General features: G+C 38.7%; 4 protein-coding genes across 5 annotated transcripts in view; 1 reads left to right on the top strand and 3 right to left on the bottom strand.

The window, feature by feature from the left end:
* Positions 1-22,963, top strand: part of NF1 (neurofibromin 1) — a 111,429-nt gene that overhangs the window by 54,972 nt on the left and 33,494 nt on the right. The gene's annotated exons all lie outside the window — the stretch shown is intronic.
* OMG (oligodendrocyte myelin glycoprotein) lies at positions 8,954-10,273 on the bottom strand. The gene has a single exon (XM_013959897.2). The coding sequence runs from the start codon at positions 10,271-10,273 to the stop codon at positions 8,954-8,956; it is 1,320 nt and encodes a 439-aa protein (XP_013815351.2).
* EVI2B (ecotropic viral integration site 2B) lies at positions 12,898-14,121 on the bottom strand. Its single transcript, XM_067309656.1, has one exon. The coding sequence runs from the start codon at positions 14,119-14,121 to the stop codon at positions 13,276-13,278; it is 846 nt and encodes a 281-aa protein (XP_067165757.1). The 3' UTR covers positions 12,898-13,275.
* Positions 18,328-21,931, bottom strand: EVI2A (ecotropic viral integration site 2A). The gene is made up of 2 exons (XM_013959908.2): positions 21,797-21,931; positions 18,328-19,660 (listed from the first exon to the last, which is right to left on the bottom strand). Exon 2 carries the CDS (start codon positions 19,642-19,644, stop codon positions 18,877-18,879), a length of 768 nt encoding a protein of 255 aa, XP_013815362.2. The 5' UTR covers positions 19,645-19,660; positions 21,797-21,931; the 3' UTR covers positions 18,328-18,876.

Raw genomic sequence — 22,963 nt, 5'->3', positions numbered from 1 at the left:
TCCTTTGGAACATCAGTGATAAGTTGTTGAACCAAAACTGAAACAATTTTGTGATCAGAGAAACATATTTGCATATCTAACATTAGTTTTCATAAAACGTTGAACAGTGTGTGACTTGTGGAATGGCTTTACTGGGATGTCTGAATGTTCAATGTAGCTCTATACTAGGCACAGATTTATTGAAACCTAAGTTTGAACACTATATTTACGCTAGCTAGTAGGCTGATGCCTTAAAGATTCAACTGGGATGCAGAGATTGACAGTGAGAGAGTGTGTGTAGTGCTGACACTGAAACTAGTTTGCCTGTCTTAAAGTACTCCGTTTGTTTTTAATTTCATTTTTTCCTAGAGATTCCTGAAACTAAATCTGCACACAAAGTTACAAAAGTTTAACTAAAGATGTGTTTTTAAATGTTGCATTGTGTAGGTGAGTAACTAAGTGTGTGAACACTTAAATTTACATATCCTTGGATGATGAATTTTGCAAAAGTTGATTTCTGCATAGGCTTAGTATAAATTTTAACTTATAGCCAGAAAAGGGTATGTGTTCATGGACAGCATGTATCAGTTTAAATAAATGTTTTTTTTTTAAAAAGCATGCTGACTGTTTTAGACATAATTTTATACAGTTGAATGTCAGAATTAAAAAAATATATATGATGTATTATATTCAGACCCCTTCTAAACTAGTTGTACTGCTGTCAGTAGAAAAGACTGGTTATTAAAATTTAGGAATAAAAATGGATGTTTGGAAACTCAAGTTTTCTCCCAGTTGTTTTGTTTGTTCACTACTGTAATGAAATACGCTTGCAGAGTTGTCAGACTTCCTTCACAAAGGGGAAGGATCAGCTGGAGTCACTTCTTCTCCCTGCTCCTGCCTGTGTTTCCATTCCTCCCCTGAATTCTGTCCAAGTAATAGCAATGCATTCCAGAAACTATTTCTGAAACTGCAGGTATACATCACAAGAATTTTTTTTTTCTAATGGAAAAAAAACCAGAAAATACACTCTCAGGAACACTTCTGGTTTGGAAGATACCTGGCCCTTTTCTAAGGCAAATGTATGGTGGGGGGGGAGGTCCTCCCCATCTTTTGTAAGAGTGGCGTTGAATGCACAACAAAGCTATTCATATATCTAGTTTATTACTAAATAAACTAATAACTAAATATACTTTCTGTAGAAGTATATTTAAAACTGCTGTTGTATCCTTGCATGGTTGCCTTTATTATGAGTGAGCCCGTTTAAATGCAGTTTCTTCTCCCTCTTTTCTGGTGAGATGCCCAGTGGACTCAAGTAGATATTGAAGGGAACCCCGCATGCTTGATAGCTTAATTTGGAGTGGGATGATGGTATTTCAGTGTCTACTTGGGGAAGTGCGGCATCTTTTACGTGCTCAACAGAAGGACTTTGTTGGAGTTTAATGAGAAAAGCGGTGTTGACTAGTTCTGCAGAAGTCAGCTCTCTTCAGAGGTGAACTGGTGTTTCTTCCTCTGACCTGGGTTGTCACTCTTTGAAAGCCAGTTATACAACAGCATTAGGAAGCCTTATGGGAAAGGATTATTTAAAGCATCTGTGCTAAACTCAGTTCACGTGCTCTAGACGAACGGCATTCAACGTGAAAGGTGCCATTGCTCCTGCATGAGTATTCTGAGGAGCGATTTTCCGTAGCCCTGCCGAAGGGGAGGCAGGAGGGAACGCTGTAAAGGGGCGCACGTGCACTGCTCTTCGGTGCGTGGCTAATAGCTCATGAACCTGCAGGGCTAACTGGTGGAAAAGGGGTGTCCTCAAGGGAAGCCCGTGGCAGGGTTACAGAATTTTTCTCTGTGCTGCTGCTTCTCCTTTGAGGAAAGAGCCCTTTGGTTTAAGTCTCCTCTATACACAAAGATAGAGAAGATACTGTCTTAAATTCTCCTTAAAAAGTTGCACCCCCCCCCCCAAAAAAAAACAAAAACCCACCAGTTTGCTCATCACATTCTTTTTCCTCCAGTTCAGTTTTTCCATCAGACACTGTCTTATTTCACGTCAATTAAAATAAAATGTATATCTTATTATCTTGTCCTCTTCAGGCAAGAAATCAAGCATGCAAATGCCAAGGATAGTGGTGACCCATCTTCCCAGAGTTTACTCTGTCTGGCCGTGATCCAGGGCATCCTTACGTATTCTGTGAAGACTTGACACACAATGTGTTTTTTTCATTTGCAGAGTAAGAAAGGGTTATTTCACATGTAAAGAAAATTTCTGGAAATAACTTGATACAAAAGTAGGCAATATATGCTTGAGCGCTTACCTACCTTTTGTTTAAAATCAGAAAAGTAAAATTATCCACACTGTCTGACTTAATAGCAGTGTTGTATCGGGAAGGAAGTTAAGAGGCATAGTGATTCTGACTTGATAACGGGTTCATGTGGAAGTCAGCTTAGCAAAATTATGTTGTTGTATAAATTTTTCAACTTTCAGTATTTGGAGCTGAGACCTGCAGCTGTTTATGTGAACCTGCCATACATGAAAATAACATAATGGTAATTTTGCACTTGTTTTGGCATTTGAAACCTTGATACTTTGCTGTTAGCTGGTCCAAGGTGCAGTGATATTTTAAGTGCGCTGTTAGAATGTTGGTGAGTAAAAGCAAAGGGAGCATTAGTGTGTGTGTTGCGGGCGCTGGAGAAGCACGGTCTGTGGGTCACGTCCCTGCTCCTTCAGCACTGAGGTCCACAGCTCCAGTCCTATGCAGCGGAACACATGAAAAGGAGGTAAAAGAGAGTGGAAGCCTTAAACAGTTGTTCAGAGTTGTTTCTTGTTTACTGAAGATGATGCTGCCTAAAGTTGATGTAGAATAGCTGTGTAAGATACCTATAAATATTTCTGGGGTCTCCCTATAGTTAGAGAAACATGCGGTTCTCACAGAGTCAGACACTGATATCCAGAGAAAGGCTGGGGAATAGATTAACCACTCTTTTGGCCCTGATTGTTTACATCCAAGAGTAAGAAACAAATTCAAGAATGAAGTTGGTGATATGTTGACAAAAATATATAATCTCTCATTGAAATGGGTTACAGTAGCATTCACTTTAAAATATATGTACTACTTACTACCTGTCATGAGTCAAGCATACTGTCAGCTAAAAGAACTGACCACGACTGGGAGGATATATGGAAATGTGCTGGAATAAAATTGCACCTTTCCCCAGGAAGCACTGAAGTGTAGGGTTGGAGTTTTTTATTCAGTGATCTCTCTGACAGACTTTGGAAAGTAGTAAAAATAGTATCATTTCTTAAATGGAGAAAATTGACCTACCTTTCTAACTTTGCTGTAAATTGGTACTCTGCACCGTGTTTTGTCAGCGGAGCCTCCGTGACTCCGAACGCTGAAGTTCAGCGCCTCTTCCCTTGGGTACGAGGAGCTGCACGTTTATGTGGGGTAAGAGAACAGGAAAATTAACTTATGCTCTTAATTCGTCCTGTGATTTGCCTCCTGGTAACCGGCTGATGTAGCCAGACCATGAGAGTGATGATAGCTATTGCTTATGAGACTTAACCCTGCAGAATATCAAATCAAGTACAGCTGAATTTACTTTTCATGTATAAGGGCTACTGATGAGAACTATGAGATTTTATGGCCAATGTCTTTGCACCATTTATTTGCAGATCATTCAGCTTTTTCTGCTTGCTTCCTTTTCTGGGAAAGTACACAATATTTAGCATCATTAAATACTGGTTGTGCTTTTAGGTGTGTGATGTTTCTTGGACAAAGCTGTCAACTCAGAATGTGAATACACAGATGTTTGCAAGTAAACCTGACAGGTCTGGGCAAGTCAGTAATGGGTCCGAATAAAGCTAATATAATAAAGCAGGAAGCCACTTGTTTATTGTGTCAGTGTCTTAGTCTTGCTCTGTCATGGATGTATATTGGAATTTGGCTATGAAACTTGTCCACAAGAGGCAGAATTTGCCTGTTGAGACAGTAAGTATATTTGTAAGTTAAATTTCAATTTCTATGTCTAAGCTGAAAAAGGGGGAGAACATTAAATAGAAAATACTGCCAAATACTTTTTAATTATCAGCTTACTAGTAGCTGATCACACACTGACATAACGCAACTTTAGAAGAAAATGATAAAGACAAATATTTCTTCATCTTCTGACTTGCCCAAAATAGCTCATTTCATCTTTCTGAACTTTCTTGGTTTAAGTAGTAGCTGTTCAGGCAGTATAAAATTCCTAGAATATTAACTCTTTAATTCCACATATGTCACTACTATGTATTTAATTCCCTTTATGTCACTATAAAAATTTAAAATATCTATTCTCTGTGTAACTCTGCATTTCTGATTGTTTTCCTTGGGGAAGTAGTATGGATAGCTGTGACCTTTTATTTAGTAACTGATGCTTAAAAATTGTTGAATTCAGCAGAAAGGAGTGGATGACTGAAAAAGAATAAGAAAGCTTGAACATCAGTTACCAGTGCAAAAGGATCCTTTGTTGTAACTGGCCACCTGAAAGAAGTTTGGGGACAAGCGTTTGGGAAGGTTTGCTGTGCAGCATGATTTCCTAATGCTGCGTTGTTATCCCTATGTCCCATCCCCGCCGCTACCCCAGCTGGAGGGTTCCAAAGTTGGCAAGCTGTCGGTACACTGTGGAAGCGTAGCCTTGGAGTAAGGAAAGGACTATAAACAAGACTGAGCCCCAAAAACACCTCTGATCTCTTATGGTGCTGGACAGTTCTTGAGTCTTACAGGGATAGGAAATATTTTCCTTAGTGATGTGATACTGAACTCTATGTAAATTCTAAAATTCTAGTCATTGACCAAGTTACCTGGCAACTTAATCTGAAAAGTTGCCTTAAATGAAATAACCTTATAAACTATATGCCAAGGATTTTGGATGAACGCAAACCTCATTTCCTCAAAGGAAGGTGAAAAATCACACCTAAACCATAGTGACTGTGGTACAAGTCAGATATGCGCTCCTCCTTTCCATGGAGTGGGAGTAAGGGACAGATTTCTCTATATTTTATCCAGATAGAGGATACTTGACTAAAATGTAGTTGCACTTTGACATAAGCCCTGTTACTCGTTCAAATATCACTTCCCTTTACCTCCCTTTTGTTAGTTAATTTCTCTGCAGTAATTATGTAATTCTCAACTTTCTTCCATGAGGCTCCTTTTTCAAACCTCACAGCTTGGCCTGTTTTTTGGGATGATATTCTGACATCTTTTCTGCTAAAAGGAGCATGCCAAAGTGGTGCTTATTTGGGGTATCTGCCTTGTGGTTCAGAGCCAGATAGGCTTTTTTAAGCTGTGCAATGTGAAAAGACTGTTTGGATTGGAGCTGCCAGTATGTTTGAGGGCTTGCAGCAGGTTGGGTTTTTATTTCTAGTTTGAGATCTAGTTGCTAGGGCATCGTTGAGTCATTTTACTGATGTATCTGGATCAGTTTATATCCTCCTTGTGTTGTGAAATTTAATCTTCTCCGTCATTTCTCTCTGCATTTTGTTTCCTGGGCAACAACCTGACTTTCAAAGCCAGTTTTCTTCCTTCCTTAATCCCTGCTCTCTTATGAAGATGATCAATAAGTCAATAAATATTGACCTTGAAATACTGCCATTAAGTTTTAAAGGTAATATCCCAAACAAATTAATAGGAAACACGGGAATTCAAACCTCTGAGTTATTGCTTCAGGCCACAGCTACCCCTGCAGCAATTATAACCTTTCAAAAACAAACATATTTCTATTACAAGGTATGCTATACCTTTTTGGGGTAAGCAATTAATATATACAAGGTAGCACCATTTAAAAAAAAAAAAAGATTATGCTGAAGTGTTACATAGGTATTTTGGAAGAAAGAATTTCTCTGAGGACAGATCTCTACCAGTATGTTTGTTTTAAACAAACTGATTCTGTAGTGTTCACATCCATGCCCATCAGTTTTATTTCAGTTTGACTGCACTGTTGCCAAGCAACTATAGTACATGACTCCTACGTTTGCCTGCCTACTCACTGCTCAGTTAGCAACTCATTGGTATTGAAGAAAAATACCAGGAAAGCTGCTTTCCTGAGAGCAGTCTGCCTGGGAAGCCCTCTAGCTTCCACCTCCCATGGGCAAGCTCGGGACAGAGCACAGCCCTCCGTGCGAGAGGCAGTGCCACCTTGCTTTTTGGTTCCTAACCTCCCAGTCACGTCTTCGTCTCCTGCTGGTGAGTATGTACTCACAGTCTATCATGGATGTGCAGTTGGAAAACCCCAGAAACCCATTTCCACTTCCAGGCTTTTATCAGCACACTTAAGACTTTGAAGTCCAGGTAGCAAGTCATCCAGTATGGGAAGTTGCAATTTGTCCTGAACGACTTCTGAAAACCAGGATTTTTTGTAGGTAGCATTCACTGTTCTCTGAATAGTCTCATTGTAAGGGAAACATACTCAGAGCATGTAGAGCTGATTCCATGAAGGGTCTTTTTTGCATCCAGTTTGATTTGGCATCGTGTACTGTGTTGTTCAGCAAAGGTACATGTAGTATTTCACATAATTCCCTCAAGGTGCTTTAGTCCTAGCACCTCATTTAGTGATCTCTGTCTTACCTTGCAACTAAGCTGCTCAAAACTGTGTAGGATAAAACTGTATGAATGAGATAATTCTAGGAAATACCTAATTCTGAAAATGATGAGTAGGCTGGTACTGTTTTATAATGAGTTAATGCTTAGCAAATACATTGACTGTCCAAAGAGACCCAAGCAGGCAGTGGCATTTTTTTAGTACTGATCCTAGTTGGTGGAATTTACCAGTTCATGTCAGATTACTTAACCTGGGAAAATAGATGGAGCCTGTGCAAGTGGGCATCTTTCAGACAACAGGTAGCCCCTTTCTATAACGATGCACTTCCACAGGCCAGTGAAGGTACCGTGTATGTGTTGCTTATGGTCTAGGTTGTCTAAACTTTGACTTGGATAACTAGTACTTGTCTACCTAAAGTGCCTTTTTATTTTATTTATTTATTTATTTTAGAGAGAGTGCCCGAGAGAGCTACTTCTTTTGTAGTGGGTAGACGTATGCTTTAGGTGTTTGCAAGTCCTAAAGGGTAGGAAGGATAGGTTCTATGTTGCCATGATCTCATCAGTTTATTAATAAACAATATTAGAAAAAATTTGAGCATCAAGTTAATATAATTTGATTATGCAATAATATTTTCCCATAAGATATGAAGATTAGCCAAATACTGTTTTAATATACAAACCTATCTTAAACAGGTATCTATTCAGTGATGTTACCTCTCCCCAAGAGTATATGGTAGCTAGGCATATTTGAAATGAAGCACTACCACTAATTTGGTTCAATACAAACTTAACTTTATTTTTACTTAAATGCCAATGAAATAACTGTACAAATTCATTGTGTAACATTTACTTTCCTGTTAGAAATTAAAATACATTTCTGGTTATAGAAATATTGTTCACAATTGGAAAGTTGTGATTTCTCTGATACCAGTGGTTGTAAATGGTCGACAGCCCTCATTGACACCTAGGAGAAATAGGTAGAGGACTCCAGTCTCAGTAGTGAGGTTTCCTGGGTTTTGTAGCACCTTCATGCTACAACAACTGGAAATTAAATGGCCTGAAATGAATGGAAAACGTTTAATAAAGGTTTGTAATATTAGGTGAATAATTCTTAATTTTTTCAATGAACTTGTTCTTCAGTTTTCATTTCATGCTGTTTGCAAAACTTTACCTGTAGTATATCAAGTACCTTTGCCACATAATTTAGATTATTGTGCTAGAGTGGACAGAACCATGCGTGCAACTATTTCTACTCATTGATGGTGCAGATATCAAGGAAAATAGCATTCATGCTCATCCTTTTAAGACAATGATTTGGGCATGTTCAATGCCATGGACTGAGTTAATTTTTTAAATCACAAGGCCAGTTCAAGGATTGTTTAAATGACAGCTTGTCAACTGATTACATAATTGACTTATGTTACATAATTTGCATTACAAATTGGCTGATATTTCATTTTACTGTTCAAAAAGTAGTAGTTTGATACATTCTGGCGAAGTTGTGATATTCTTTTAACTATAATGAAATAATTATTACAGATTTTTGGAGTAACTTGAAATAAATTTAAGACGCTTCACTTCATTAATTTGTGTAGATAAGCTCTGTGTTGTCCAAGAGCGTCATGGCATTGAACATCTTGTGTTCTTCTCTACTTTTATCTTTTTTTGAAGTATGAAGAGCGAGAAATAACTTGCCTGCAGCCTCCAAGTCAAGACAGAGCAAAAAGAGAAATCAGCCCCTATCACTTTCCCTATGCCAAAGTTAGACCATGTTGTCTTCTCTATCTATCCCCTCCTAGTGGACACCATGGCATTGTCATATTTAATTTCTAAATTCAAAACTGTTGTTCTTCATATTTAAAATACCTAATACATATGAAGCAAACATAGATATACATGCTAGCCATTTTCCCAGGAATAACTTCTGGTTAGTGAAACAGTTAGGTTCAGGTTTTTTTATTTTTTTCCCTTCCTTTTGCATGTCATCATAACTTAACAAAGGATCTGTACTATTATATTACAAGAATTGCTGGTTGGCAAGTCAAGCAAAACAATGCAGATATGATACAGGCCTTCTGTTTTTTCCAGATGTTTAATGACAAAACCATACATAAAGTCAGTACTTAAAATTCTGATGTTTTATTCTGTGCAAGTAAAATTAAAAATTTAAATACAAAATAAGCACACTTTTAAAAACAAAATCATAGGTTAGTTTTACTTGATTAAGACATATTAAAATAAGTAGCAGCTTAGTATCAAGACATTAGTGTGCACTTCTTTAAGAACTGTTATTCTCTTTAGATCAAAGTCAGAACTTTGAATTTCTTGTATTTTGATTCATTATTTGACCTGGGTGTCTTTACTCCAGCTACGTATCACAGGAATAAACTTCACGAGACTACAAGCCCTTAGCCAATAAACATGACCACTGCATTAAGCATTATAACATAAAACAAATATACCTCACAGGTACTTGCTTTGGAGGGCACATGAGTATTCAAAATATTTGTAGTGGATTCCTCTTTCCTTAGGGTAGCGGTTGTGCTTTGAGGCATTTTAGAGTAGTTTGTTGGCATTCCACTGGTAATGCTCAGAGTCATAGGAGTAGTGGATGATCCTGTGGAGCGAGCCATGCTTGAGTTCGCCTCGGTCGAATCTTTAATGTAGATCGTGTGTGTGGCCGCTGCTTCATGCGAGTTCACTTTCCCCGTGGTCAGATCTTCTGGATAGAGGAGTAGCGGTCGGTCTGTGCTTGTAAACAGTACCGTTTGGCTTAAGGTTGCAGTTAAAGTAACTTCCTTAGCTTTGAATTGTTTATGCATTTTTGTCATTTTGCTTGGTTCGGTTGCCATCGGAGTAGTAGTCTTGTCTGCTGCCTTCATTCCTTTGATCATGAAGCTTGGCCCCGTGACTGTGGGAGCAGCCGCAGTTGGCGTGGCGTTCATCCAGAGCACCGTCTCGTTAGCGCAGGGAGCCCCGACGACGTTGGCGCCTGTTCCCTGCACCCATTTGAGCAAATAAGGGATATTCTGTTTGTCACTGCAGGACCACGGGTTGTTGTATAGTGTTACTACTTGTAGCTGAAGGAGTTGATCAAAAGCTTTGTCGGGAATGTACATGAACTTGTTGTTGTGCAGGTAAAGGCTGGTAAGGTGCTGTAGTCTCACCAGCGTTCCCGGAAGTATCTGTGACAGGAAGTTATTGGATAGATCCACCGTCTCTATGTTGTAGGGCATGTTGGTCGGCACTGTCCAAAGTTTGTTGCTACTGAGGTTGAGAAACTTGAGGCTGCTCAGCGTGTTGTTGATCAGAACAGCTCTTTCCACCATGTTCCTGGAAACGTCAAGCACTTTAAGATTCCACTGGTAAGCTGTGTCAAGTTTCTGAAGAACTTTAATATTGTTGTTTATGGCATATAATTCCCATAATGACTTGGGCAGATGAGCAGGAACGTTCTTGAGCCAATTATTTGAAATATCGAGGGTCCTCAAATTGGCAAACCTGGTCAGCTGATGATCAAGATCTATAAACTGGTTAAAGGACAGATTTAAATATGTAATGTTGTCTTGAAGTCCATGTGGCAGTATGGTTAAGTTTCTGCCTGAACAGTCCACATTCCTGTTGTTTCCTGAGCATGTACAGTTAGAAGGACAAATACCCAGAACAGTGGGTACGAAAAACAGAAGGGCCAGCAGGCAGGTAGATGTTTTCAGTATCTGGTGTTCCATTGTTGCCTGAAAATAAATATACCAAAATGACACCCTTTAAATCCATATAATGTATTTTATTTATTTTTAAGGGTTGTCTTTGCACTGACTACTTGCAGGAGAAATTAAGTTAAAATATCAATAAACGCCTTTGTGGCATAGTCCTTTTTATAATTGTTCAAGAGAGACTTTACAAAGCATCCCTTCATAGACTGTCATGTTGTCTGGCAGAATGAGACTTGTTTTTTCATCTCCCTTTCCCCCTCGAGCTCAAATGAGGGCTTTCTTCCGAAAATGCAAGTCTCTTCCAAATGTTATACAATGTCTGCTTCTTGTTTTTAGTGATTTCAAGCCTATATTATATTTGGAATAATGTGTTCTTTTATACCGGATGAAAAAATGGCTGTCAACTGGATCTGCTTTACAAATCTCTGCAGTAATGTAGCAGTCCCCCCCATACATGCACGCTATTTGCTTAAATAGAAGTGGTTAAAATACATCTTAAATTGTTAAGAATTTTGAAACCCAAATTCCATTCTCATGCCAGCATACACATTATTTTGTCTTATTAGAGTGTTAATTACATTCTCAAAGCTGGTAACACATGTTTGAAAGCTGAATTAATGTTAGTAAGAAATCTCTGACACTGCAGCAAATTTCTGGTGCAAGCATCTGTCATCAACTAATAATTTTGATCTTATTGCTGTTTCTGGTTTTGTAGTAGGTTTTTGTGATTAAAAACAAAAACGTAAACTTACCGTAGTCTCTTCTGCAATATCAGTACATCATTTCTATGAAAGATTTGAGCTTAGAGGTCGTCTTGTTCTAGAGAGTAGCTACAGTTGCTGTCTGTGGATTGTGCTTGCCTCTTCAGCTGCATCGTATTGCTGCTAGCTGGGGCTCTGCAACCACCTGATCTGCACTACATCGAAGGACTGCAGAGCTGTCGTTGGTGCTGACTCAAATTTATGGCAAGGAGTGCATATTCAATAAAATAGTTGGATTTTGTAATTTGAATTAGTTAACTTCTCTGCACATTTTTATAGATATGTTACTGCATCAAAATACAGCATGTAAGTTTGCCTGTGCAATGAGTGTCGAGTGGAATTTCTGTAGGCTATTTTAGCTTAACCTGTGATTCCCTTTAAATGATGCTATATAAAAAGTCATCTAAGTGGTGTTCTTTTTACTTTTATTTAATCCATGCTCTTGTAACAATGGTTAATATTAATTTAGGCTTCCTATCCTGAACCTTCTTAATCTACGCTGCCAGAATATCTTTTTATAATTTAAAAATGTTCAGTTTTCTACTCCTCAGATCAGGCTGTCACTGTATCGTCAGATAAAATACAGCTCAGCTTGTAGGATTTTACAGATTTCTGTAGGAAATCTTTATCTGAATTTCTCCACAGAATATGGTAAGAGTGGGTCTGGTTTATAATGCTGTTAATTTGAATGTGGTATAATGTAACAAGCCTTAGAAAGAAATGCGTTTTTTCAGGTACACACTTTCATACATCTTATATAAATGATAAGAAGAAATTGTAACTATCTTTCCCTATGCCCACTGTATGCACAGCAGCATACAATGCACATGCACAACTTATGGCTTTAATTTTCGGTGGTAATTTAAAGATTTTGAAGTTTATTGCTGTTATATGTGCAAACAAGTGCTCTGTGCAGCATTCACAAATATATTCCCTGCCCCAAAGAGTTCAAAATTACAAACTCTTGGCTGTTTTGCAGAGATGTCATGGAAAGCTAGCTTTGGCATCTAGCAGCTTCTTGCTGTGAATCTAGACATTCAAATACTGGTAAAAATACTTTGTTTTTAATTTACCTCTGAAACTACTCTCCAACTGCCCAAAAAGTTATCTTACCAAAAGGCATGATTTTAGGCAGGATACAGAGCTTCACTTATACTCAGGGCCAAGACAGGAACCTGTAAAATCCTTAGTCAGACAGCTTGAGTTAAAAGGAATCTAGCCTATAGGCAACATCAATTTAAAGTTTATATTAATAATATTGAGTGCATTCTAAAAGTACTGCTTCAGAGGAAGAAATTAGTAAATGTGCACAGCTACATGTGCCTGGGTGTTCCATAAACTGTTTGTATTTTGTCCACCAAAATCAAAGTACCTAGGTAAAAGAAAGCCTTTTTATATTTGTTCTTTGTATGTTTGGAGCCGTTTCAGCTTTTGAGTGTCCACTATTTATATGACCTTTTTACTTGCGCTATTTCTCTGCATTACCAAAAAATAGTATGAAGTGAGTGGAAATTTTGGCAATGGTGTATTTTTTTGGCAATAAAGGCAATCTCATTGCTATTAATAAAGAAGAACTGATGGCTGTTATGGGGATTTGCTTTAAATACTTGCAATCCATTGTTACCAAGTCATTATCCAGTCATACACGGAAAACAGAGCTTTATCTGAATGATAGACAACATGTATGTGCGCTAAGACGCATACATTTTGTTTTTAATTTGAAGCTTTGGACCTAACCAAATGTTCAGTTGTGCTTTAAGTATACAGGTGACCAATACATCTTTGAATTAGAAAGCTTTATTAAAATTAACTTGTAAAAGACACTCTGAAAAAATGAATTTATTGCATTCAATTATAGTCTAGTAGAACAAACAATTTTAGAAGCTCTGAATACCTCTGAAGCCGTACTCTGCTTCTTGAATGTGTCTTTGTGTGTATATATATGTATATTTATATACACATCTGTATATACAGGCATACACAGGTGTTTATACTGTTTTTGGTAGTCTCTAAAGTCGGGAATCACTAGGTATCTCTAGGTGCCGTGGGCTCCATCCCTGCTGTGTTTCGAAATGCTTCGCTTCAGGCAGAAGCAGGTCGTTTCCTTTGTGAAAGCTGAAGTTGAGAAACGCTGGGGAACTGCCCGTGCTGCGGTCTCGCAGCTCTTGCCTGCGTCAGCTTCTCCTTTACTGAGTTATTTAAAGAATACTCCATTTAAGAGAAATGTGAAGTGTGTTGGAATGCAGTTTTGGCCGTCTACAGAGGATGTTCTGGCGGTGGCGGCTGCGGCTGCGCTTCATCATCCTCTTGAGCAGCTAACTCGGGAGGTGGGGGAAACTGTTCCTGTGTTTCCGAGTGCGATTCCTGGTATTCGCCGAGGCCCAGACCAGGACTCTCAGGTGGTTCCCCGAGCCAGTCGGGTGGGGGTGGCAGGTCAGGGGATTCGGGTGCAGGAGCTGGATGAGGACGCGGGTCGCACGCACAGCTTACTCCTTCTGAGCTGGGTGGCGGAGATGCATCCATACTGGAAACCGAAATACTGGTTACTGCTGCAACAGAGCAGTCTTCTCCTGCTGGAGGCAGCTGGCTGCCTGCGTTGTCTGTAGTGCAGCCGGGAGGTTTCTCTGGTGCACAAGAATCGCCCTGTAAGTGTGCATCTTGCCTGAATTTCCAAGGCAACATAGATAAAATCGATGAACGTTTGCTAGCCTGGTCAGATTCCCCAAAGACATCTAGCATGTCTCCATCTGCAAATGGAGAGCGACCTGCCCAATTTGTATCAACTAGACGTGGCTTTTTGCAGCATTTCCATAGAAGAATTACAATAATAGCAATTATCATACTAATCAAAATTGTGCCAATTAACAGTGCTGCTATCCAGCTTCCATCGGTGGCTTCTGTGGGTGTTTTGAAGATTTGAGGTGTGTGCAAGCTGGGGACAGTTGCTTGCGATTGATGTTTGGGAACTTTGTCTTCCATTGGACTCCTGGTACTGGCATATGCTTTTCCTTCAGTCACGGATACATTTGGAGGTATTTCTGTAGAAAGTGATCTCCAGATTTCTCCACAGAAGAGAACCAGTATTATTTGGTTGCTGGCCATTTTCTCACAGCTTATTTAAATATGTCCTCTCCTACAGCAGCAATAAAATAGAACAAATTAACTTGAATATTAGAGCTGTAAACTGCATTTTTGTATAGTTACGTTTTACTGACCCTCCCCCCTGACAATTTTACAGTAATATTATAGTAGTAAAAATAAGATTAAACTCAATTGTTTAAAATTTCACAGCTGTTCCTATTTGTATTAACATCAGGTTTGCTACCAGCTTTACAAATCTCAGGTACATCTACAACATTATTGATCATTAAGGCTTCTACGTAAGTGACATTGTTGGAGAGAACGCCACCTTCCCCCCGCATGCTCCCACTTACCAGGAATGGTCTTAGGAGAGAAATCCAAAGAGTGATTCAAAGTAACTGCTTTTATCAGTCATATAAATAGTTATGCACTTGAAACAAAACACGGAACAGTGTCACAGCAGTATTGCCGAGGATTGTCGCAGAGTAAAGGAGATCGTCTTCCCTTGCACCTTAAGGTGTGGGGGATCCAAGCAGAGACCTAAATGAAAAGCTCTTTACAGTTCTTTTAAACTTTATTTCCTGTTCTTGCCTCTCTTTTTCAGTTAAGGCTTAGAGCATAATAATTTTTATAAAGTTTCCAACTACTGCTGCTGTAATGGAACTGCATTCTAATATTACACTTTTTATAAACAAATTCCTGCACATGGAATAATTTTTTTTGTAATGAAAGAGACTTTGTTCATGTTAACTTGCTGGAACAGAACAGATTTTTTTTTCCCCTAAGTCTCCACGTATCTCATTATGAGAAAAGTCATGTAAAATATGTCCACTAAGTATTGGGGGTTTTTTGTTTTTTTTTGCTAGTTTCATGCAGTTTGAGCTACATCATTAATTGCTATAATGCTAGTTATGTGAAACTGTCTCTGGAAAATTGCTAAGCATAAATCTTTGTGGATTTACAAATATGCTAAAAAAATTTCAGATGCAACAATGGAAATGCATATGAGTAGTAAATTAATGCTTATGAGAACATTATGATCTAAACTATGTTAGGTTCATAACAGGTAGAAATGTTTCCATTTCATTTTCTTCTGCTCCCCTCCTTTCAAAATATATTCAAATAATACTCACGTGTAGAGTTTGTGATGGTTCATAGTGGCAACGTCTTAGCAATGAAATGTGTTCAGTATCCTAATACATGGAAGGTACAGATATTCTGCTCGAGCTTTGCACCACAAAGTAGTTGCATACAAAATGCTGTATACAAGTTTTATAATGCAGTTCCATTTCAAAACAAATACTAATACAAATATTAAACCTTTCCGTCTTGAAGTTGCTTCTTACCTGCACATTTATCTTCTAATAATCAAACATTGTATTACCTTTTTTGTTTGAAGCCTAAGGAAGACAGACCGTGTGCTAAAAGTCAAGCGGCTTTAAAATGGCTTGTTTGATGTTGAAGTAGACTTTTTGCAACTAAAGAGGAAGTTTAGCAAAACTTGTTGCAGGAAGTGTCAAGATTAGAGAGGTGACTAAGAATTTTAGCTCAGAGATGGCATGCTTTAAGAACAAACTTTTCAGCACTATTGTTTTTGTAAAACTCAAATATTTAAATGTTTGTGGGTTTTGACCGGCATATGCCAAGCATGTAGAAATTCCTAAATGCCTGTTTGCCTGTCTTTGTTGAAAATAGTTATAGTTGCTTCTATGTAAATCAAATTTTGTAGGTTTTGATTGGATTTGAATCTTACTGATTTAATTTCACTGATGGTTTTGTTGAGATGTCGTGACTATTAGTGGAAAAGCAATCTTAGCTTTGTTATGGTGAGGAAAAGCAACCTTCGCTTTGTTACAGCAGGTCATAGAAAGTTGTCTGATCACAGGATGCCGGCGGGCTGGTGCATCTTCACTTGCCTGGTTGCGTTACAAGGCAGGTAGCTACAGATTGCACCCTTTGCCTGCCCCCTGCGCCTCCTATTATTTTTCTATTTGGGCAACTTTGGTAGCTGCTGCAGCTGTTACTTGGGGCCTATGCTTCTGAGCAGCTCTTTTCCCACCGTCTGTCTTTGTCCATACCTTCTGGTAGCATGACCCAAACCGCTTTCGTTTGTCTAGGCATGTTGCCTGGCAAAAGAAACCTCCACAAATGTGTCTTCACTGCATTTTGCAAGTGTGTCTTGCTGGTGCCAAGTAGCTTTTGTCATGTTTCTGGTCTTTCCCCACTCCTGCAGCAAACACAGATCCTGATCCCACATTCACATTATAACTCATAGCTTCTTGTTTGAGTCCTTCATCTTGTATCTTTTGCCCCTGTTCCTACCTTCATCACTGTTTCCTTTTCCTTCCACTTTTTTCTTCCTTCCACTGATATGATCATGACTCTTTCCCTGCCTGCCTTTGTCATGACACTGATGTTTTTACCACTTCTGCTTGCTGCTCACTAACAACTTCTTGTGTTTCTGTGTCCAGGCTGGCTAATTGTCCTTACAGAGCCATTCTCCTTTCTGAGATCTGTTATCTTCCTAGCTGTGAGCAGTTTTACTCTAGGTCAGATTCCCACCTCTGCTATCTCAGTTTCTCTTTTAGTACTTGTGCTTCCTCTGCTGTTGCCTGATGTGCTCACGGTCATTTTTTGGGAAGAAAACGGTAACTTTGATGCAGCATCCTCCAGCCTTTAGCTTGCTTTCTTGCAGGAAAGGTGAGATGTTCTCTGATCATCTCCAAATACTAGGTTGCATCACTGATCTGCCAGTTTTCCCCCTATTATTCTCCTGTCATTTCCGCTCATGTTTTAGAAATGCCTGACATAGTCCCCTGCCCCATTTGCCTGTTCTATTGCCCCGTCTCCCTTCCAGCCCGAAATTCTGAATATGCAGGTTGCAGTAGATTCTTGGAGTTCTTCCTGTAATTTCATCCTGAACCCTTCCCAATCTGGTTTTTATTTTTCTTCTCCACTGAACTTACTTTCTAATGGCTCCCAGTTCCGGCCTAGGCTTGCAACCTTCTTCCAATTTTATCTTCCGTGCTATGCCAACTGCCTTTGACCTGGGCTGTTGCATTTTTTTGAAAACTTGCCCTCTTGGTTTCAATGATACTGTCTTCTCCTTGCTTCTCTGTTGCTTCTTTACTTCACCTGTAAGCTTACCTGAATGGGCATGTAATGGGAGATAAATTGGGGATTTAATTATTCTTTCAAGCTCATACAGCCACTTCATGTGTCAAAAATATTTCAGGATGTTTGAACTTTGTCATCATGCTGTTTTAATACTTGTAACCGTGGTGCAACTGATCTTTAATCCAAGAAGTAGCCTGTGAGTGTGTATAGGGTGGTAGTGGGGAACATGCTTCTCTGCATGTACCTCTGTTCACTTTTAGCTTTGAGAAAACTTTTCTCAATCCAAGCCTTTGCTCCGTCATCCTTATTTGATTTTTTTTTTCCAGAAAAATTGACACTTTTGCACAATTTTATCTTGAAGATATTATGGAAAATAAAGCACACCTACAAGCAGTCTTGTTCGTGATACCAACTCACTATCACAGTCAGGGGAACACTCCTGGTGTTTTATGTTTTTAACTATATTCTTTAATTAATAACATTGACATTTTGCTTACAAGCTCTGGGAACAGAGATTGCCATTCGTAGCATGTGGGTAGTGGAAACCCTTCTGCTAGCTTGGGGTGTCTAGCTACCTCCTAGCTTCTTGCCGTGATTGCATAGATGTTGCTTAATGATTAGAACGTAACAGCTATATTAGCATTTTGTCAAGGTGCACATTTAACAAAAAGTACACAAATGGAAGAGCTGATCCTTACATTTTTGTCCTATGTTTGTATTCAAAGAGAAATCCCAGAAATATGGGGAAGGCTCTAGCAGAATAAAGTAACAAAAAGTTGTGGTGATTCTTGAAGAAATTTTCAGCATGTCCTAACTGATTGTATTAGGATGAAGTGGAGTGTGTTTCCATGTGGATGCTCCCATGGTGCAAGAAATCACCTCTAATCTTCAGAGAAAACCTTTTCTGACCTGCAACAAATGTTGTAGAGATATAATATTTAAAGATGTCTTGCCTAATGATTTTTGGGGGAATATTATGAATTAGAGAAATAATTTCACATAAACTTAAATTATTTAAAAACTTATATTGTTAGTTTATTAGTGATAACAAATTGAAAGAGTTCTTATATTTTAACATATCATACAAACATTGCATATTCATGCATGGACTCAAAGCACAATATATGTGGTTGCTCTCAGTCTGTTTCAAAAGCGATTAAGCTGGTGTAAGAAGTTTTTAAAGAAAAAAACCTGAAAGGGCATTTTGAGACACACTAGCTCCTGACTCAGTAACTGCATCAAATAAAATAGTGACTGCACTATGCTTCTGTTAAAACAGCAACTTGGGTACCCCTCTGTAGCACTTTGCGGCATGGTATGCCTGCTAGACTAACAGTCCCTTCCTTCGTCCCCTAAGGATCTTTGAGAATAGGCAAATTTCTGCCCTGTTGCTTTATCCTGTTCAGCTCCTTCAACCATGATTTCTGGTCAAAGGAGTAAGACCAGTCTTAACTCTATTTCTAAAAGCTACTTAAAACAATCTTACTCCCTTCTAGAACTACAAGTTGCTGCAGCATTCCTGTTGCCGTAAAACGAAAAAGCCCATGTAAGATCTGAACTTAGTTTTCATGTGTTACAATTCATGTTGTTACCTGGAAGTTTTTACCTCATATGAATGAGGTAGAAAGGTAAAAGCTGAGTTTTTAACCTGAATACGATTTAAATCTCAACTACAAAATTGGTTAAAATGCTTTCGTGTGACTTTGGTTCTTTGTTTTCCTGTTCACGAGCTATTTCCTTAGCGAGTTTCTCGGCAGTTCCATCTTCAGTTCTGCTTTGCATTATGGCATCTCGCTCTGATATCAAGTCCTGCATTATCAAGTCGGTGCCGGCTGCCTCCTTGGGCATCCTCTGCCACGTTCCTGCCGCAGTCGGCCACAAGCTGTTAGCAGCCAGAAAATCACCGTTGCTCCTGGGCAAACGTTTGCATTGCTTAGTTTTTTTGAGATAGGACATTTTGTTTGCTATTACGACTGTTGACAGAAATAAGAAGGTGCAGATAAGCACAAGTACTGCTATTATAATGAAGCAAATCAGTATAAGAGGCTTATTGTCTTCACACATTTCTTTCGTCACTGTAGTCTTGGGTTTGGTGGTATTCCTAGGTCCTCCGGTGGCAGAAATGGCACTTCTGGCAGGAGGAAACGTTGGAGGATGTGGGGCTGTTGTTGACGATAAGGACTGAGAGGTGGCTGGCTGCATTTCAAAAGTAGCCATTGTTTTGCTGTCGAAATTGGTGCTTAAAGGCGAGTTTGTATTAGCTTCAGTTGTGTTCAGGCTTCCACTTGGGTTTGGGCTGGCAGAACTCCAGATGTCATTTATAACCCTGGGATGACCAGTGTGATTTGCACTTATGTGCAAACACAAAGAAAAGATTACCATCGCAAAGAAAGCAAAATGTCGTTTACTGTGTCTCTTTGTCTTCATCTTCCTGTTTAGTCACCTGCAAAATAGAAATTACCACATTGGTTTAGTAAATTCGAGTTCTTAGAGGTTTGAGTCAGACTTCTCAGGGAGCGCTAGACAGCTCTTTGTGATGGACAGATCTATGTTGTAACTTGACAAGTTTAGTGGACATGGGAAGAGTTCAGCTACTTGGAATACTAGAAAAAACAGGTGATCTGGAACTTCCTCTCTGCTAAACTCTGACAATATGAGGCTTATAGAAAATAAATGAAGATTAAAAGAGAACATGGAGTGAAGTAGAGGCAGAAAGTGTTTCCTGTTAAATACTCAGTGGTGTGTAAATGTAGATGCAGACTGTCGTAGTTCCTTCTCTTTAAAGCTAACCATATTGTATCTTTAAGTTCATCACTTCTGCTTTTACATGGTGAAGGGAGAAACCCATGTAAAATTTACAAAATATTTCTATAAGTGACAGCAGTAACTTACTTTAATTGGTTATATTTCTTAGCGTAGCTGTCTGAGTGTTTCATAATGCTTAGCAAAATCTTTCTCCTCTAATTTTTCTGCTTAATTGTAGGATATATAGCCAACAAGGCAATATATCACAAATGTGCTCACAAATGTACTTCTCACCAAGTTTTCTCACAAATATACTTCGAAGACTGTTTTCTTTAAAACTCCTGAGGTTATGCAAATGGTATTACTGTTAGCATGTTCCCTTTTACATTGGTGGATTATGCAAGTTTGTACCATAATCTCTGCCTATGGAATCTGTCCGGAGGACAGGAAACGGATCTTGGGGTTCCTCTGGTACGAAGATAACTTAATTGCGACAGATTAGGCAAGTAGTGAACCACTTCCAATGCTGCTGCTTCAAGTTTGCACAAGCGAGACACCTTCAGAGCTTAAGGCTTATTAGCCCATCAAATGTCTCTCTTTCACCTGTCTGTATTAACAGAATGGAAAGTTTCTTTCAAGTGTTATATCTTGTTCAAATATAAATACTATAAAGAATGACCAGAAGTAACACTGCTATTTTCTATTACATTTCTTTCCAAAAGCTAATAATAGTAATGGTTAAAAAAGAAAGAAAAAAAGAAAAGGCATCTATGTGCTAGTAAGCTTAGGTAATTTTGAAATATGCTAGATAATGTTTGCTTCTTGTCACAGTCAAAAGCCTGCCTACCAAAGAACTTAATATATTCACTCAAAAATCAGAAAGATGAGCTTGCCTATCTTTGCAAAATCCGAAGGGCCAGGTCATACTGCCAAAATCCAGCAAAATGAAAGCAGTGCTATGCCTGATACGTAACCAAAGGAGAACGTGTGGGGCTGCCTCCTCAAGTTACAAAGGAACAGCAAAGGATATTGTACCTTCTACTTCCCAGTTCGCCTGTAAGCATAAAGCTAGGCTCCGTTCTGAGATGAATCCTCATCTTTAAGTTTGAACCAGAAACAGTCTTGGTAATCAACTACAGCCCAGGTAGAATTTTTATCTTTATATGGTGCAGGTTGTAGCATACTGTAGCCTTGTAGCATACTAAAAGGGGGGGGGGGGCGACAGCAACAGCAAAAAGATTTTCTGTATCACATGGACTGGAGTTTTTTAAATTGAGATGCATTTGCCAGGACAGTACAGATGCACTCCAACGTTTAATGTTACTGCCGGAGAGTTGCAGCTCTGTTTCTTCCTACTCCCTCGGAGTACAGCAAGTCCCGCTGTTAATTGTAGTGTTCTGCACCAGATGTGCTTTTCTTGAAAATAAACTGATGATGTTAAGGGCTTCACTTGAAATTATCAGAGCAAAGGAACTGATTTAAAGAGCTGTTCTTCTTAGCTCAACCCTTCGTGCCTAGGTATTGACAGGGTCTCTGTTAGTGCACAGTAAGATCTGCAGTGCATGGGAGCAACAGAGCTAAGTAGCAACTGTCACTGTTAATTCTTTTTTTGGGGTCTGTTTATGAAAAATCTTTAACATTGCTAAAATACAAATGTTGTTTAACTTCCTTAATTCAATATACAATAATATTTTTGTCTGTTGTTACCATCATAAATTAGTGTATTTGAATTACTTGAACTTTTGTAAAAACACCTTTGCATATAATTTTCTACAAAAATCTAAGAAACTTCTGAAATTCAACTTAAAATAGGAGAAGAAAAATGTGCACTTACCTTGTCAAGCTGTAGTCAAAATAAAAGTGGTGTTGCAGGTTTTTACTTCTCTAACAATAAGAGTTCTTTGTGTGTATATTCGCTGTCAGGACGCGACCATTAACGTAAAGCAAATAAACTTGGACGATGCTGGTATTTTTTAAACAAATCTGTAACTGAAATTGTATGTCGTTTACTCTAAGTGGAGAGCTAAAACCACAGAGATGACACACTTCCTTTCTGTAGCAACCATACCATGACATGTCGGGGGAAAAACACCAACTTGCCCAAATTAGCTTTCGGAACAACAGGAAGTAACACAGGAGAAGAAAGTCTCGTAGGCAGACAAGTATTCTACGTCTATGAAGTTTCTCTCCCCCGTTATCCTATGCTCGGGCGGTTTACCTCCAATGTTATCAAGAGCAGTGCTCCACTGCAATCAGCCCTACGTCTGTTCTTAAAGTATTTATTAGGTCTTTCCATAGTCTGTTGGTTTGCTTGAAAGACGTGAGGTGATGTTCGCTTGAAACAGTTACAGGTATTTAGAAGTACTGTAGATGTTCACAAGCTACTGTTGAGTATGATTTTTTTTTTTTTAAATTAATTCTTCCCAGTTGAATTTTATCTGCTATGATATCTCTGGAAACTTGGTTTAGGTACATCCTATGTCCAATCTCATAAAATTCAGAGCATCATTAAATAAGAACAAAAGGTTCTTAATCTTTTAGATTACCTGAATGTTCTTCTGGGAGAGCTAGCTCATAGGCACATCCTCTGTCCTACTCAGAGGGCCTTTCTTAGCAGTGCTCAGCCAAGCGTTAGAATGCCTTATGTGCTGCAGTCTATAGCAAATAAAATGAGTAGGAGATCCTTTGAGATAATTTTTTGTGGATGCTTAGCTAGAACAAGGCTTTTTCTGCATATAAAAATAGATGTAACTTGAATCCCTAGGAAGATGAATAAGTTGGAGTTTGAAGGACTATAGTATTTTACTTTTATTTTGAAAGAGACTCTTAACTCTTTTCCTGTAATCCAGTTTTGATTTGATTGATGCACTATTGCTCTCTAGCATGGGTTTTATTTCTTCTCTTTGAGAAGTTGAATAAACCTCCTGTCTGTCTGGAGACTGGCTGTATGGTAGCTTGCATGGCCCTTCAGCAAGAACGTGAATTGAATCCATGTCCAACT

This window comes from Apteryx mantelli, chromosome 22 (genome assembly GCF_036417845.1).
Source record: "Apteryx mantelli isolate bAptMan1 chromosome 22, bAptMan1.hap1, whole genome shotgun sequence".
Lineage (NCBI taxonomy): Eukaryota > Metazoa > Chordata > Aves > Apterygiformes > Apterygidae > Apteryx > Apteryx mantelli.
This window is presented reverse-complemented; position numbering and strand designations above follow the sequence as displayed.